This window comes from Pteropus alecto, unplaced genomic scaffold, assembly GCF_000325575.1.
Source record: "Pteropus alecto unplaced genomic scaffold, ASM32557v1 scaffold21, whole genome shotgun sequence".
NCBI classification, from domain to species: Eukaryota; Metazoa; Chordata; class Mammalia; order Chiroptera; family Pteropodidae; genus Pteropus; species Pteropus alecto.
The window spans coordinates 22,138,011-22,154,287 of NW_006436282.1; the positions used below are offsets into that span (position 1 = coordinate 22,138,011).

The 16,277-nt window shown below is 56.2% G+C and overlaps 1 protein-coding gene across 10 annotated transcripts in view; it reads left to right on the forward strand.

The window, feature by feature from the left end:
- The window catches only part of MINDY4 (MINDY lysine 48 deubiquitinase 4), a 102,458-nt gene that overhangs the window by 63,494 nt on the left and 22,687 nt on the right, over positions 1 to 16,277 (forward strand). For 9 of the 10 annotated variants that reach the window (XM_015589497.2, XM_025046845.1, XM_015589496.2 and 6 more), the window contains 3 exons: positions 323 to 386; positions 1,502 to 1,567; positions 7,418 to 7,485. In XM_015589497.2, the coding sequence (XP_015444983.1) occupies positions 323 to 386; positions 1,502 to 1,567; positions 7,418 to 7,485 (198 nt within the window). The other variant, XM_015589503.2, reaches the window with a different exon arrangement.

Sequence of the window (16,277 nt, forward strand, 5' to 3'; positions counted from 1 at the left end):
TCTCTCTCTCTCTCTCTCTCTTTCTTTCTTTCTTTCTTCTTTCTTTCTGTCTCTCTGTCTCTCTCTCTCTCTCTTTTTCTTCTTTCTTTCCTTTCTTTTCTTTCTTTCTTTCTTTTTTCCCCCTGCCGTTAGTGGCATTCTCTGGACCCAGCCTCGTGGGTGAGTTTAAAGTGGGGAGAAACGAGACTGTCCTGGCTCCCTTCTTTCCCCTGGAGCCACCTTCTCATTTGTCCTCATTTAATGGCACATGTGGTTTCGCCCTGGCTTAAGGTCATGCCTTCTTTCCATGCGCAGGACTCATGCATCTCCTTTTCCTTTTTAGGGCTTCGGGAACACAGCAGTTCAGTCCAACGGGGAAATACAAAGCAGATGGAGTCTTAGAAACAGTACGGCTTTCTGGAAAATTATCACGCAACCTTTGGCTTTGTTTGGGCACGGTCTCCTTTCATATAAGTAAATCCTTCCTCAGCTGGGAATGAGCCAGCCCTCCCCGCAGCCCCAGCCGGCAGAACCCGCCACCTGGGACGGGGGTGGGCACAGGTGGGGGGCTTTGGGGACGAGCTCTTGCCAGAACTGGCTTTATGGCCAGAAGGCTGACAGGCGGTCTGTCATTTTGAGTTGTACCAAGCCTGAAGTCCCCCAGCAGTCCAGGCAGAATGCCTTTTAGCTAAACCCAGCCTTTGCTGAGTCCCTCTTTATGTCTTCAACATCCTCTCTGGGACTTTTTTGAGACAGAGGAAGTTAAAAGGTGGGGAAGATCTTTGCTAGGGCAAAGCACCAGCCGTAAAACCAGACCCGAGTAAAACAAAGAAAGGGAAAGAAAATGAGATGTATGAAAATGAGTGACATTTTTCATGAATTAACTTCTGCACTGAGGATTTTGTTTTACCTGGTTTGTCTCATTTGGCCTAGGTTTGGATACATGTGATCCTGGGGTCCCAGTTAAGGGTCTCACTTTGCTGGATGTTTTCTCTAAAAGAGGTTTTTCCTGACCTTCCTGAGAAAGCAAAGGAGACTCATAACCACTGCTTCCCGCTGAACTCAGGACACTGCCTGCTGGGCTTAGACTGGCCTGGCAATGGCGATTTGGATGGGACACCCTGCCCTGGACTCCCCTGCCCCACCTGCCCCCAGAGGCGTCTCAGATGTCCTTGACTAGCCCACAGGGGTGCAGCCCTGCGCATCGAGGCCATGCGTGATGCCGGCTCACTGACTGTAGTCCCATGACGTCTCCAATGCTAGGGTCTCTAATGGTGGCCCAGCGCTGCTGCGAGGCGAGCTTGACCGCAGAGACCCCAGCTGGGCCCTGCCAGCCTTTAAGTAACACACGGGCGTGGGAGTGCCTCTCCACCCTGGCTCCCAAGGTCACCCCTCTGTGACTGCAGGGACATCCCCCAAATGGGGTTTTGTAGCTTCTGAAGCCAAAGCCCCAGAAGATACCCCGAGCTGGGGCGCCGTCTGCGGGGCCGTGGCTGCTCACCCCGCACGTCTGTTCTCTTAGCTCGTGCTCTACACTTTGACCTGCTATGAGGAGCTGGTGACTTTTCTTCAACAAAGTGTCCATCAGGTATGAACAGTGGTTTAGTTTGTGGGCCATGCATTGTTACACTTTGTACTTTGCTTGCTTGCAGAAGAGATGCTGGTGAACTGGAGTGGTCCCCATCATCCCTGCCCTTGGGTGAGCGGTTGGGTGGCAGAGAGGCTGGGAAGGAGCTGGAACTGGCCCTGGGTACCACGGCTGAGGGCAGTGGAGTGATTTAGGCTGGAGAAGAGTGGACCTGGGGGCAGGTACCCATTCTCTGCCATTTTGTCCTTGAGGGCTGGCCATGGCCACGAGATACAGGGAGTTGCCGTGGTGAGGGCCACGGAAAGCAGAGCTGGGATGGAGCGGGGTCCGAGCGAAGGTAAGCAGCTAATAGCCTGAGGTTATGAGAGCTTTCTCTCCGTCTGAGGGGGAACAGCCACTTCTGCCAGCACCAGCTGGGGAGCTGGTGATGACGTGGATTCCTGGGCTGGGTTGGAGGTCTGAGCGCTGTGGACGGAGACCCTGTTCACTACAGGCTCTTGCTTGGTGTCTTGGGAGGCAGGGCGGGGCCAGGCAGGACCTCTAGACACCCCGTCTGCTGGAGGAGATCCGTGCCCCCCCCCCCCGGCTGTGAGACGGGATGGGCCTCAGCCGGGGCTTGGGAGCAGTACCATCAAGGGCTCAGGGCACTCAGCGGGGCTGCAGCCTCGTGGCCTTGTGCAGGATGGACAGGGTTGGACGCTCCAGGGGTAAAGGACGTGGTCTCTGGAACCATCGGCCTGGAGCCATCGGCCTGGGTTTGCATTTAGGGTACCCTCTAGTAGCTCTGTGGCCTCGGGCGACTTAACCCTCCGTCCCTCAGTTTCCTCATCTGTACCGTATGGCTGACAGTAGCAGCGCCTGTCTCAGAACTCTGCAGAGTGCCCCGCTCAGCTTTCTCGGCGTGGGGAGCTTCCTTGTGGATATTAGATCACGATTGTCATGATTATTTAAGGCAACCTGGGGACGGCTTAGTTACAGACACATCGAAATGAGAGAGGGAAGCCTTGCTGAGGGAGAACGCAGCAAGGGCCAAGGCATCGGCCTCTGAGACCCCCAGCTCTAAGGCCTCGCAGTTCCGATGTCTGCGTATCAGGACTGGAGGAAAGCGAGCACAAGCCACTCTGCCTCGCTGTGCAGGCGAACTCCGTGCCTCCTCTTTGCCTTTTCCTTCAGCTTCTGAGCTGTGGGCTCGTTTCTTTTAGGCTCCAGAGAAGGCTTTATAGGATTCGCTGGTGAGCCTGGAGGATGGGAGAACCCGCCAGATGTGGGAGCAGGTTGGACACGCCTGCTGTTAGAATACCCTCCCCTGGGACCCTTCCCTGAAGACGCCGAGGGTCGGGGCACAGACTGGGAAGTGTCCTGGCCCCAACAGCACAGCCGTCCTCTGGGTAGGAGAGTGGGGCCTGCCCTGAGACCATGGCAGGGCAGGTGTGCAGTCACTGGGGTGCTGGTCCATCTGAAATCCTCACCCCCAGAGCCGTTGCCTTGGGGATAACTCAGCCCAAGGAGAGGCTGAGAGCCTGGCCCAGGGTCCAGCCGAGGATGCTGCCTTTCCGTGCCAGCTGTTCTGTCTGGCCTGTCTGGGAGGCGTGTGGGACCCCTCTCATATGGGAGGGGTCCTGGCCTAGGTTTGGGGAGTCTGGAGCTGGCTGGCACGTGCTTGCCTGCCTCTGGCTCTCTCTGGTTCCTTATGGACATACACCAGTGGGCTGTCTGCCATGCAGTGCCTTCCCCGCCTGGCCCAGTGCAGCCACGGGGGCCTGAAGCAGGGGCTCAGGGTCCTCCTCTGGCTTATTCCTTGGTCACATGTGACCTCAGGAGAGTCACTGGGCCTCAGTTGCCTCATCTGGAAAACAGAAGATGGAGCAATTGGCAGATAACTTCCAGCCCTTTACTATTCAACCATGGTTCTTAAAGAAGAAACGTAAATGTCTGAAAAAGAACATCCTCCAAATTAAGTACCAGGCACTCTAAATAAGCAGAAAGGAAACCTATTATTAAATACTCACGAAGCGTCGTGACAGTGTGGCAGTGCATCGGAGAGAAGCAAAGCCTGTGGGCAGAGGTGTGCCTGCTTTGACCGGGGAGGCCAGGGCCAAGGGCATCCGTGTTCACAGCACCTGGCGAAGCGGGTCATGGAGCGAGGCCAGGAGAGGGAAGTGCCCAGCGAGCCTTCCAAAGGACAAAGGGTGGGCCCCAGGGTGAGTGCTCTGGGGCCCAGGGGTCTGAGGCCCATCATGCCCACTATGGCCCCTGGGTGGCCCCTGAGCACCAAGGCCTTCTACATCCTTGTCTATAAGAAGGGGCCTCCCTCTTCCCTTGGCCTGTACCCCCAAGGTTTCCTTCTTCAGTAGAGTCCAAGCGAGACATCGACTGCAAAGGAGGTCCAGAGCGTGGGGCCTGTGCCAGGGGAGAGAGCCGCCCTCTTTCTGTCGGCCTCTGGGCTCGCAGCACCACCCGCTCCGTGCCCGGCTTGGTCCCTGGGTGCCGGCGGTCAGTATTTGGCCCTCCCCTCCCTGGAAGGCCGTGTTTCGCCCTGCAGTGTAATTTATGTTTTTGCTGGAAGCCATCGAGCTGCCTCAGCACGGCTTCCACCAGATTCATTTCTCGTGGCCTGGGCCTGAGAGGGGCCCCTCGTGCCAGGCCCGGAAATAAGCACCGAGCCATCTCTGCCCAAAGTAAATCGGCTCCTTGCCGTGTTTTCATAACTGCTCACCCTCTGGGCGACACGTCTGCCCGGCCCCCCGCGGGCCGGGGTGAGCTTCCACCCTGCCTCCGGTTGGGGCTCCGCGGTGGGCTCAGGCCTCTCCAGGCCAGAGCGAAGCGGGCGGACGGCCCCTTCTTCTCGAGCGGGACCGGACATTTTTCCAGACCCTCGTGGTGGTTTCTGGCCCAGCTGCCTGCTTTAGTTCTCCCTTCGGTGCCAGTGCCCGGCCCCGTGGCCTCCCATGTCTTGGCAGCTTGAGCTTGATGAGATAATTTTACTAAATGCTTTTTTAAACAAAATAGAATAGGGTGTCATTCAGTCATGTTCTGGCAAGCGCCAGAAGCCTAGGCGGGGTCGTTTCCCACCCTCTGCAGCCTTACCTAACCAGGCCGCATGGAGGGCATGGCCGGGGCTCATGCTAAGCCCCCTTGAGGGTGTTCCAGCGACTGCGGAAAGGGCCGGCCCGAGCAGCAACAATAGTTCTCCACGTTTGCAGAGCTAGGGCTTACAGTGGGCTTCTGTCCCTTACTTCTCTGCGGTCCGGTAGGTGGACAGGCATGGCACACGTGGCAGAGGGGGAAGCACACCGAAGAGGTGTCGTGGCTTTCTCGAGACAACGTGCAAGTGCGTGTGGCGGGAGTACGCAGCATTTCGGGAGGGGAGACCGAGACTGAGAGCTTTGGCATCCCTGAGGCAACGTCCAGTCCACGACTTCCCCAGGGTGACATGGGAACCTGTGGCGGAGTCAGTAGGTGTTACCGAAGGGGAAGCTGAGGCTCAGGGAGCTTTGCCGCTGCGAGGCGACGTGCAAGCCCGTGGTAGAGCCGTGACAGGCCTGCGTCCCCCTGCGCGAGGACGTGAGCGCGCCTCTTCCCGCTGTTAGAGAATGTCCACGGGCGCGGTCTCGTAGAGCGTGAACCGGAAGTTCATTACCCTTGCTTTGCAAATGGGGAAACTGAGGACAGCAGAAGTGAAGCTCCTGGCCCAATATCACAGCATTAAGATGAGGTCGATTTAAGATCGTTGTCGATTCATTCATTCCATTTCTACTTCCAAAAAAAAAAAGATTTAAAGTTACTTATTAAAAGAATGATGTCCTCAGAGGCGTTGTGCGTTTTATCCATAGTCAACCCGCCCTCTCTTGCCTCTGGGCCTTTGCACCTGCTTTTCCCCTTGCCTGGAACAGCGATCTCTTCTCTTCTGATTCCTCCTCGTCCCTTGGGTTTCTGCTTGGACGTCACTCCCTCCAGAGAGCCTTCCTTCTCGCGCCCTCCTTTCCTAAACCCTGCGTGTGTCGGTGCCCCTTCCTGAGTGTTTCCAGAGACCCTTGTATTCCCCATCAGAGCCGAGCCCCTTCCCCACCATTTTCAGTTGCTTATTGTTTTTTTCTCTGAGTTACTTCTCATGGGGGCAGGTCTACCTCGTTCACAAGTGGAGCCTTAGCGGAGAGCATCCTCGGCACAGGAATTTCACGTGGCGTTTTTTTTTTTTTTTTAATGACTAATTGAATTACCTAATGAAAATAAAGACTATGTTTGGAGGAAAAGGAGAGATAATTTTATCAGAAGCGTACAGTAAAATAATTACCATAGCTGAGCTCCATATTTGCCTCTGAGCTTCCTGGCAGCCAAGGCAAAAAATAAAATATAAATTCTATAATTCTTACTGTTCCAAGAAGACAAGTTTTTTCTTTCTTTCTTTCTTTCTTTCTTTCTTTCTTTCTTTCTTTCTTTCTTTCTTTCTTTCTTTCTTTCTTTCTTTCTTTCTTTCTTTTCTTCAGCAGGCTTTCTCTAGGTGATATTCCTTGAGATACTTTGTAGGTGACCTTCCCACATTTTTGTCTATCATCCACATGCCAATGACTCAATTAATTTTTCCAGCTTTGAGTCCTCCTACAGTTCTCAACTTACTTAGCCAACAGTCTATGAGACATCTTTTCTTTAATGCCCACTTCCTTCCTTCCTTCCTTCCTTCCTTCCTTCCTTCCTTCCTGTTTTAAGTCCAAAAGGAAACTGATCCCTTGTAGGAAACACTCACGATTGTAACAGGCAGCATCTTCGACAGCAGTTTATAGAAGTAGCATCGTCACTGCAGTGAGGTCTTCACTCTGATTTGCAGCCAGGGGATGGCATTTTCCCAGGGAGCCCAAGTGACGTAGTGTATCCCAGCAGGCTGTGTCCCGCTGGGCTCACTGGACAGGTGGGCAGTGCGGAGCCAGCCTCAGACTGACAGCTAGCACAGGCGCTGGGCCCTGTTCTAAGTACACAGATGATCCCACCTCATCTTTACAATGACCTGATGAGGGCAGGTCCTATTATTATTATACTCGCTTTACAGATGAGAAGACTGGGGAGAGAAGTAATGTCCCTGTGGTCACATAGCTAGGAGTGGCAGAGCCAAGATTTAAGCCTAGGGAGCGAGGGTCCAGGCAGGCTGTGGGCTCCAAGCCAGGGTTGGGACTAAGGGCAGGCGAGTAAGGGGTTCACCTTGGGCGCGGAATTCAAGGGGTCACCCAATACCTCAGTAATCAGCCTAAAAATATTTTAATATAATAGCTAAAACATGACATACTTAATCCACAAGACTCCACGAGGAACAACACATAAAAAAATTTTTAAAGGATCTGGCTTTGCTCTTGCTCAGCTTACCTGACTGCCCCTCCTGCTCCAAACCCACTCGAGGCTGCACAGTCCTTGGGAGTAAGGAATTTGGGATCAGACATAGCCCTCCGGAAGCCCACTGGGACCTCAGGCCAGTGGCTCGGTTTCTGAGCCCCGGTTTCCGTATGTGGCAGAGGACAATAATAATAGTCCTTACTGCACTGGCCTGTGATCATTTGAAATGTGATAATGAGCATAAGACACTTGCACGGTGACGGAGGCTGCTTCTGTCGCTGCTGCAACCTGAGCTTCCGCGACCTGGAACTCAAGGGCGTGCTGCTTGGCGGGCACTGCCTCTGCTTCCGTTGTCGCTCAGGCTGGGGCGATCCCGTCCCTTAGGGGGTCTGGCTGGTGAGAGCTGCACGGGGGTCTGCCTCTGGGGCCAGGATGGTGGCAGCTGGCTCGGGGTCAGGCTGTGTTCCCCGAGGAGGTGAGAGGAGGGAGGTGTGGACCTGATGCGCGCTCATTCCTTTCTCTTCCCAGTTTGAAGTGGGCCCCTACGGATGCATCCTGCTCACCCTGTCCGCCATCCTGTCCCGGTCCACAGAGCTGTGAGTATGTTCCTCCCTCAACTCCCAGGGCGGCTTGTCTGCCTTGCTCACTGAGCCTCGCCGGAGCCCAGGGCGGCTTGTCTGTCTTGCTCACTGAGCCTCGCCGGAGCCCAGGGCGGCGCTTGGCGCACAGAGGGTGCTTGCTCAGGGAGCCTGGTGGGAAGGAGGAGTGAAGGCTGGTGGAGGAGAGAGGAGTTACACTCTACACACACGTGTGTTCAGTGCCACCTTCTCTGTGGTCGCCTGCCGTGTGCTGGGGAGTGCGCGGGTGGTCTGAGAGTTTGCGGTGCGCATGCTTCAGCACACATGTGGACTCCCCTGGGACATATGCAGGGATGACAATCGAGTCTGAGTCCTGGGAGGTGACAGGGTCCCTAAGAGCTTAGGGAAAGGGAATTTGCCATAGGCCAAGGCAGTCGCAGGCTGCCAGGCTTGGTCTAGACCAGCCCTGAGGAGATGGGCGCCCGGGGCCTGGGAGGCAGAAGGAGTGGGGAGGCCGGGTCCCCGGTCCCAGGCATCCTTGCCAGATGCAGCTTCCAGGTTGCCTGAGGGCTGGAGTTCTTCCGTCACACTCGTCGTCCCCTAGGAGCTTTCTAGACCTCATCCATATTCGTCACCTGGGCATTATGTCACCACGGAGAATTCAGATTAATAGCACGTTAATAGTCTCGTGAAGTACAATCGATCGCCCCGTTCACTTTCGAGCAGAGAGCAGGCCCCTGGGGTGTGGAGGCCTGGGAGACGGCATTTCCGCTTTGGGGGTGCTTGGCAGGGGGGAAGATTTGGGACTGTCCTAAGCAGGTCGACTCTGGCAAGTGGGGAGGTAGAAGGTGGAGGTGGGAGGTCCCCAGACTGTGGGGTCCCCAAGGGAAGGAGACTCCTGCTCCCCTCGGCTGGGCCTGAGTTGGGCCCCATGCATGTTCCCCGTGGCCTCTGGTGCAGGTGGGAGGAGGACACGTGGGCTCTGAGGCCTCGTGCCACCGGCCTGCCTGCTGCTTGCTGCTCTTGACCTTATTAAATACATGTGTGTGCACAGCATTTTCTAATGGCTTTTTTCTCCTAATCCTGCCATAATGATATGATTCATTCCTGGCCTGGGCTCACGTGCGTGGAGACCATAGCTGCACTGCCCTCTCCCCAGGCCTAGCTTTGCTAATCCCCGGGCTGACAGAGTTATTGGAGGGGGGGTGGTGGTGTGTCTCCGGGGGATGGTGAGACCCCCGAGCTCACTGATGGGAAGGTGAGCTTTCAGAAGGCCTGGCCTGGTGATGTCTGACTATGTGATCTTTTTGGCCTCTGTTTCCCCTCTGTGTGGGGTCTCTTTTGGCTCTGGGGGTCTAGGCCTGGGCTCACCAGCCTGGGAGCTCGGCACTCCGTTTGTAGCTGTGCTCGTGCAGGTAGCAGCTCGGGCAGCCTTGCCCAGCTGCAGGGCGCGGGGCCCGTGCCTGGGCTGCTCTCCACGTTGTCGAGAGCTGGGGGAATGGGCTGCCTCTCTGCCTTCCTGCCCCATCCACCCAGGCTGGACGAGGGTCAGTCCCCGTCCAGGGGGACATCTGTGTGGGGACGGCTGCCTTGCTGGGCCTACAGGGCCTCATACTATGGGGCCCAAAGTTACAACCCTGCCAAACCCCTTCCGATTCACTGCAGACACACACACACACACACACGCGCACACACACACACACACACACACACACGTCTGCGCACGTGCATGCGCAGGTACATGTGTGATCCAGCTGCTGTCACTTCCGCCCCTTGTTCCCAGGGCAGGGCAGAGAGTCTGTTCATGACAGTTCCTTTCCCCTCACTGCCCCTAAGGACCTTCCTGAGTCCCGGAGGCCGGGTGCTGAGGCCTCTCGGGGCAGCTTTGGCTAGCCTGGTGCCCGCCGTCTGGGAGGACTGGCATAGAGACCTGCTTTAGCACTGGACCCAGCAGGGCGGCGGTGTCGGGCCTGGCTTAACACTCCTCTGAGCCTGAGTTTCTCACCCTGTGCGACGGGGATGATAATTCCTGCCTCACAACATTAAATGAAATAAACATGTGCCTGGCATGGCTCCCAGTGGGTGGTGAGCCTTGGACCGTGGCTGCTGCTAGTCTGACCCCATCCCTGCTGTACTCAGATGCCCGCGTCCCATCCTGTTATTTCTTGCCCTCGGTCTTGGCTCGGTGCCTTGTGGCAGAGACACAGCCCCGGGGATGTCCTGCAGTTGGCGATGGTTCCACCTGCGGCTGCGCTCACCCTTGACAGGCACTTCCTGAGTGGCCCGGCAGCTCCCTGGGTGCTGGGTGCTGGGTGCTGGGTGCTGGAATGAGGCGGGCGAAGGGGCAGCCGGAGGACCCGTCCCCGCTCTGGGCGTGCGCCACCCAGAGGTGTGCTAGAGAACTCTCTCTCTCTCGTGTTCAAGTTCAAGAAAACTTTTACTTAAGCTACCTGAGGGCATCAGGTGGGGAATACACAGGCCTTGGGGCCACCTGGGCTTCTCCAGACCCGGCCTCCCTCTGACCCGGGCAGTCCTAGGCTGGCTGCCTGACCACTTCGCACGCCCACGGGGCTGCCAGGGACTCGCGTGAGCATCGCAGTGGGGCTGACCTGTCCTCCCCGTGGTCCTGGGGGCTCCCCGTTGGGGGTAGCAGCTGTGAGGGAGGGCAGAAGAGTGGGCGGTCATGACGCTGCCCAGACCCTCTGAGAGGATCATGCTGAAACTGTTTAAAACAGCGCGTTAGCATTCCTGGCGTTTCCGAGGGCTCCTCTGAAGGAGCCGTTCTCGCCTTGGGGGCGAGGGCTCCTGGAATGGCCCCCGCCCCCTCGCCCACATGCCAGGCACGTTGCATGCCCCGTGGTGCTCCCCTCAGCTCCCCAGAGCCTCCGGTCTCCATCGGTCTCGGGAGGGGCGCCAGGCCTGGCTCAGGGTTTGATCTGGTTGGCAGCGATAACAGTTCTGGGACTGTGAAAACCCACCTCGTCCTGGCCTGCTTTGGGGGTTAGCAACTTGCAAAGGCCTTTCTTTGTGGACTTTTGGGCACCCGGGGAAAAAAACATCACCCAGAACAAGTACCATTTGTCGGTCTGAGCAGAGAGGCTTGTCCAGGGCAGCCCAGTGAGTGACAAGTCACATGAAAGAAAGCGTCCCGCTCACTGGCTACAATGTAGCTTCAGGACACCCGGGTCCCCATCTCTGCTCTGCTGCCCACGAGCTGTGTGGCGGGCCCGACCTTCATTTGTCTTTTTAATCACCGACAGGACGCAGGGGGTTCTGGTGCTTCCTAGTCTCTTTCTGTAGTGAAAAGAAATCAGATTTTCCCCCAGAGAAACCATATCTCGAAGCTCACTTTGTGAAGCCGGTGGGGATGGGGGGTGGAGACCCTTGTCCACGCCTCCCCATTTCCTACCAGGTGCCTCTGAGACTCCTCTGTGGAGGCACTCCTGCTCTGCCAACACAGCTCGAAAACCGAAGGACCAGACTATCACCAAGGGCCTCCCTGCTCTGGGTTCAGATTCAGCTTGGCCAAACCCTCTGAGGCCGTGTCAGGGCGACCTGTCCCTGTGGACAGTTGACGACATGTGCTGGCAGGCCAGAGAGAGAGCAGAGTATCTCAAATCACATGCTCTCCGCCAGGGCGAAGTGAGTGGGGGCTGGGAAACCAGCCCATTCTCTACAGTCACAGCGTGTGTGGGTGCGTTCGTGACGGTGTGTGTGGGTGAGAGGTGGGCGAGGCTGAGGGGCCGGTTGTGAGGTGATGTGGGTGTTGGCGGTTGTGTTTGAGATTGTGGGAAGGCTGGCTTGATTGTGAGTATGTGAACGTATGTGAGTGTGTGTAAATGTCTGTATATTGTGAGCGCGCATGTGTGTATATGAATGTGTATATGTGTGCGTGAGTGTACCTGTATGTGAGTGTCTGTGTGTGTATACATGTAAGTGTCAGTGTATATGAGTGTGCGTGTGTACGAATGTGTGAATATGTATGTATGAGTGTACCTGTGAGTGCATATGTGAATGTGTGAACGCATGTGTGTAAACATCTGTATATGTGTGTGTATGTGTGTATATACATGTGAGTGTGTGAGTGTATGAGTATGTGTGTATGAATGTGTGTGTGCGAATGTATGTGAGTGTGTGTAAACGTCCGTATATGTGTGTATATGAGTGTGTATGTGTGTATGAATGTGTGTGTATGTGAGTGCATGTAAACGTCTGTATATGTGTATATATGAGTGTATGTGTATGTATGAATGTGTGAGTATGTATGTGTGAGTGTACCTGTCTGTGTGTGTATGTGTATATACATGTGAGTGTGTGTGTATGAGTGTGTATGTGTGTATGAATGTGTGTGTATGAATGTGTGTATGTGAGTGTGTGTAAACGTCCGTATATGTGTGTATATGAGTGTGTATGTGTGTATGAATGTGTGAATATGTATGTGTGACTGTGACTGTGAGTCTGTATGTGTGTATGTGTGTATATGTGTGTATGAATGTGTATGTATGAATGTGTGTGTATGAATGTGTGTGTAAATGTCTATATGTGTGTATATGAGTGTGTATGTGTGTATGAATGTGTGAGTATGTATGTGTGAGTGTATATATTTGTGAGCGTGTGAGTGTATTGTGTGTGTGTGTTTGTGTGTTTGTGTGTGTGTGTGTATGAATGTGTATGTATGAATGTGTGCATATGAGTGTGTATGTGTGTGTGTATGAATGTGTGTGTAAATGTATATGTGTGTATGAGTGTGTATGTGTGTATGAATGTGTGAGTATGTATGTGTGAGTGTATATATTTGTGAGCGTGTGAGTGTATTGTGTGGGTGTGTTTGTATGTGTGTGTGTGTGTGTGTGTGTGTGTGAGTGTGTGTGAGTGTGCTCGAGACTGAGGGCATGGCCATCCCCTCTCCCAGCAAGGTTCTCAGGCTCACGCCTGAGGCCCTGGCACGGAAGGCAGCCTCTCCTGTCCGTTGCCCCGGGGTGCAGACGCAGCAGAGTGAGCAGCAGAGCGAGCCTGGCCGCTTCGCCCTCAGAGGCCGAAAGCACAGCAGCAAACTGGCCTTTGAGTACTGTTCACCCCAAGCTGACTACAAAGTCTGGTGAGGCTTCATCTTTTTCCGCTTGACTCTGGGCCGTCTCTTTTCCTTCCTCTGATCTCGAGTGGCTTACGGTAAATCTCATACAGGGTTTCATGCGCTCCTAGCTCCGCTGCTTCCCAAACCGCACAGCCTAGAACTTTCTCCGGCGCGCTCTCGCAAACCCCGGGGATACTCAGGGCCCTGGGGTCAGGGAGGGCTCAGCCCGCGGCTTGGAGGTGGGGTGGAGACAGCTCGCGAAGGGAACCTCACGCAGTCGACCCTGGGCGTTCGTCACACTGGCGACTTTGGCTGCCCGAAAGACCTAAACGTCCAAAATGGGCCGTCGTGTGTCATGGGCTGAAGTAGCTTTTGGGCGCACAGGCCAGGCCCTGAGGTGAGCGGCAGCACAGGCACCGTGCCGGCTCCGTTGCCCCCTAGTTCTGTCAGAGAGCGAAAACAACAGCAAAGCCGCTCAGTTTATTTCTTTGTGGATGGAGCCCTGGAACGAAAGCCGACCCCGAGCGTCGGCGCTGCAGAGGCAGGTGGCAGGGCCAGCAGAAGACCACGCCAATAGTACGTTCACAGCGAAACCCCAGGGCTTCAGGGGATGGGTGCTGGATCCGGGATTCCAGACGTCTTTGGGACTTGCTGTCCCTCCTCTGTCTCTTCACTCATCTTTTCCCTGTCTCAGCTCCGTTCTCAGGGGCTCTGACAGGCCCAGCCAAGGGGTCGCCCTTTCTCTAGCACCCCTCGGCCTGCTGGAAGCTGTACCCCCATTCCTGATGCCTCATCGCGGCCAGGTGCGGGTCGCATCCATTGTGGGGCATGTGAACACAGGAGCTGCCCCAGAAGGCAGTCGAAACCCACCGGAGTCTACCAGGCTGGCAGGGAAGGAGACGGGCTAGATGGGAAGTTTGGGCTGCATCAAGGCACAGGAGAGCAGATCTGAGTTGGGGGCGGGGTTAGATCCGGGCCTTGGAGCGGCCTCCATGGGCTCAGGAATGAGAGGAGCAGTGACAAACCTTCCAGTCCCGAGCCAGAGGCCGAGCCAGAGACCACCGTGGGGAAGCCGGGTGAGCCAGTGTTTGCGGCTCGAGGGTGTAAGGAGGGGCCTGTGGTTGTTGAGGATCCCATGTCCTTGGTGGTCCCACATGTCTGTCCTGATGGCAGAAGGCAGATAAGATGCATACCAGCTTCTTCCTCCACCCTCCCTCACACCCACCTAACCTCTTCCGGCTCAGAATAACGAGGCGCACATACAACCTCCCAGACTGGGTACCCCGACTCCACAGACAGCGACTGCTTTTCAGCCCTGCACGAAACCTTGGCCTCTCTCTCCCGCGTGTAATATGAGAGACGGGAACGGACGGTGAAGGGCCCTTCCTACAGGACATGCCAAAATCTATCGACCGTAGCTGGGAATGGGAGGGGACCAACTTCCTCAGCGGACTCCAAGTCCACATTAGCTTTGATTCAGATTAGCGGGGAGGCCATGCCAGTGATCGCTTTCAGCAAACGTGTCTGGAGAGACCGAGGTGGTGGGTGGGAGAGAGGCCCAAACTATGCCATCAGGCTGGCCCGCCTTCCTCTCCCCGTCCCCTGCCCTGGCAGCCCCGGCTCCTGTGCAGTGCCCAGAGCTCCTTTCTGTAGGTCTCTGGCGGGGTCCCCCACCTCATGAAAGGCAGAGGCCGGAGGCCCAGCTTCAATCAGAGGTAGACGAGAGAGGGAGGGGCCCTCACTGCCAGCCTGAGCTTTTGGGGCTTGTGGCAACCCCATGGGCAGGCCCACAGGCCTAGGGCCATTATCCCATTTTGCAGATGTGGAGACCAAGGCTCTGAGGAGTTAAGGGCAGGTTGGTGGCAGCTGACACCACCATCGAGTCTCCTGGCTGCAGTCTCAGACCCTGTGTCTGCATCGCCCTTTCTGGGCTGGGGGAGGAGTGGCAGATGCTGCTCAGCTGAGTCTGCCAACTGAGAAGGAGAAGTGAAAAATAGGACCCCCAACTAGGCCCACACCAGACTGGACGCTTTCCCTCGGCTTTACTCTTCGTTGACTCTCAGCTGCCATGATCTGGGCCAAAGCAAGCCTGCTGGTCCGAGGCTGCTAAGATGGCCAGTGAGCGCTGGCTGGTGTGGCTGAGGGCAGTAGGTCTGCCACGGACACTGAGCCTGAGTGAGGGCTGCATACGGGGCCCACGTCCCACGGCAGGGAAGGGCGACCAAGCCTGGGCTCCACCAGGGTCAGTGGCAGAGCTAGGGAGGGTCTCCTCAGTGCATCCAGCAGCCCTGCCCACTCACCCAAGGGCTGTACTTCCTTGTTCCATGAAGGGCTTGGGGACCCAGATAAAGACGATGGGCCTCAGGAGGAGGGGAGGCAGTCACCTTTTTGGGAGAGACTTGTGTCACAGGCCAGCTGCCGCTGCTTGGGGAAGAAGCTCGCTTCCGCCTGCCTCTGCCCACCTCCTGGGACCCAGCTCCTGGAGGCCATCCCCCCACGGACGTCCTTGCAGCTTCTCCCAGGATGGGTGTGGGCAGGCGCACAGAATTCAGAGCCTTTCCGTGTGCCTGCAGCGTGAGAGCCCAGTTCCGGGCACTCGGGGCCCAGATGGACACACACAACCCTGCCCTCAGAGTCCCTGCCGCCGGGGGGCAAGGCAGGCATGGAAAAGGCAGTGGGCGGGTGCTTCTAGGAAGAGACATCTGGGGAGGCATGGGGCACATCTGCCCTAAGGCGAGGGAGGTATCTCCTTGTGGAGGGGTGACATTTAGCAGGGCCCCAAGGGATGTGTGGGAAGGCTTTTGGCAGGCAGCAGGAGCAAAGCAGGCAAAGGCCAGTGGTGGGGGTTTGCAGGGAGCAATTGCACAAGGTCTGATCGGGGAGGAAGGTGCTGGCATGTGGGGAGAGGGCTGGTGGGCGGCGAGGTGGAAGGCCGCTGGGAAAGGGCCTGTCCGCTTTGTCTTCCCTCCTCAAAGCGGACCTCTCTCTCCTTCCGTGCACCTTGCCCTGCCTCCTGCACCCCGTCCAGCCCCCTCCTTTCTAGTCCGTGGAGCTGTCTGCAGTGTACGGGGCCTTGGCCCTTACTGCAACAATGCTCTGAGGTAGTTACTGCACACACCTAAGGCTCAGAGATAGAGAGCATTTTGCCGAAGGTCACACAGCCCAGGTGGCAGAGGGGGGGCCTGACACCCAGGTGTTCTGACTCATCGCCCACTTCCTCTCGGCCTTCCTGGGGAAACAGTCAGTTTCTGCTCTACCCAAATCCTTTTCAGAAACTCACGGCTGCATTTTGACCACTCAGAGGCCTCTGTTTATTCTGGGTTCTTGGCCTTGATACGAACAGTCGAGGTGGCAGGAATCATGACCTTTCATTGTTTTTTTTTGGTGGCTGTTATTATTGCTGTTATCGTAGGAAAAAGGAAGTGATATTTACCAAATACCAAATGCCTTATATAGTGCATCTCACCTAGTTCTCACAGCAATCTGTGCTAAACGGAGGCATCGTCAAACCCATGTTGCAAGTGGGGAGACAGGCCCAGAGAGGGGACCACTGGCGAGCGGGAGCAGCTGGACGTGCATCCGAGGAGTCGAGCCCAGCTTCTCCTGGTCCTTCCACACTGTCCTTTGCTCTATGGACGTTGTCCTCAAAAGTCAACGGAAGTGCCACCAAGTGAAGGGGTGCTGTCTCTGGAGGTGGCTGCAGGGGGTGGGGGCGTGCAGGGGAGGGTGCAGGCTC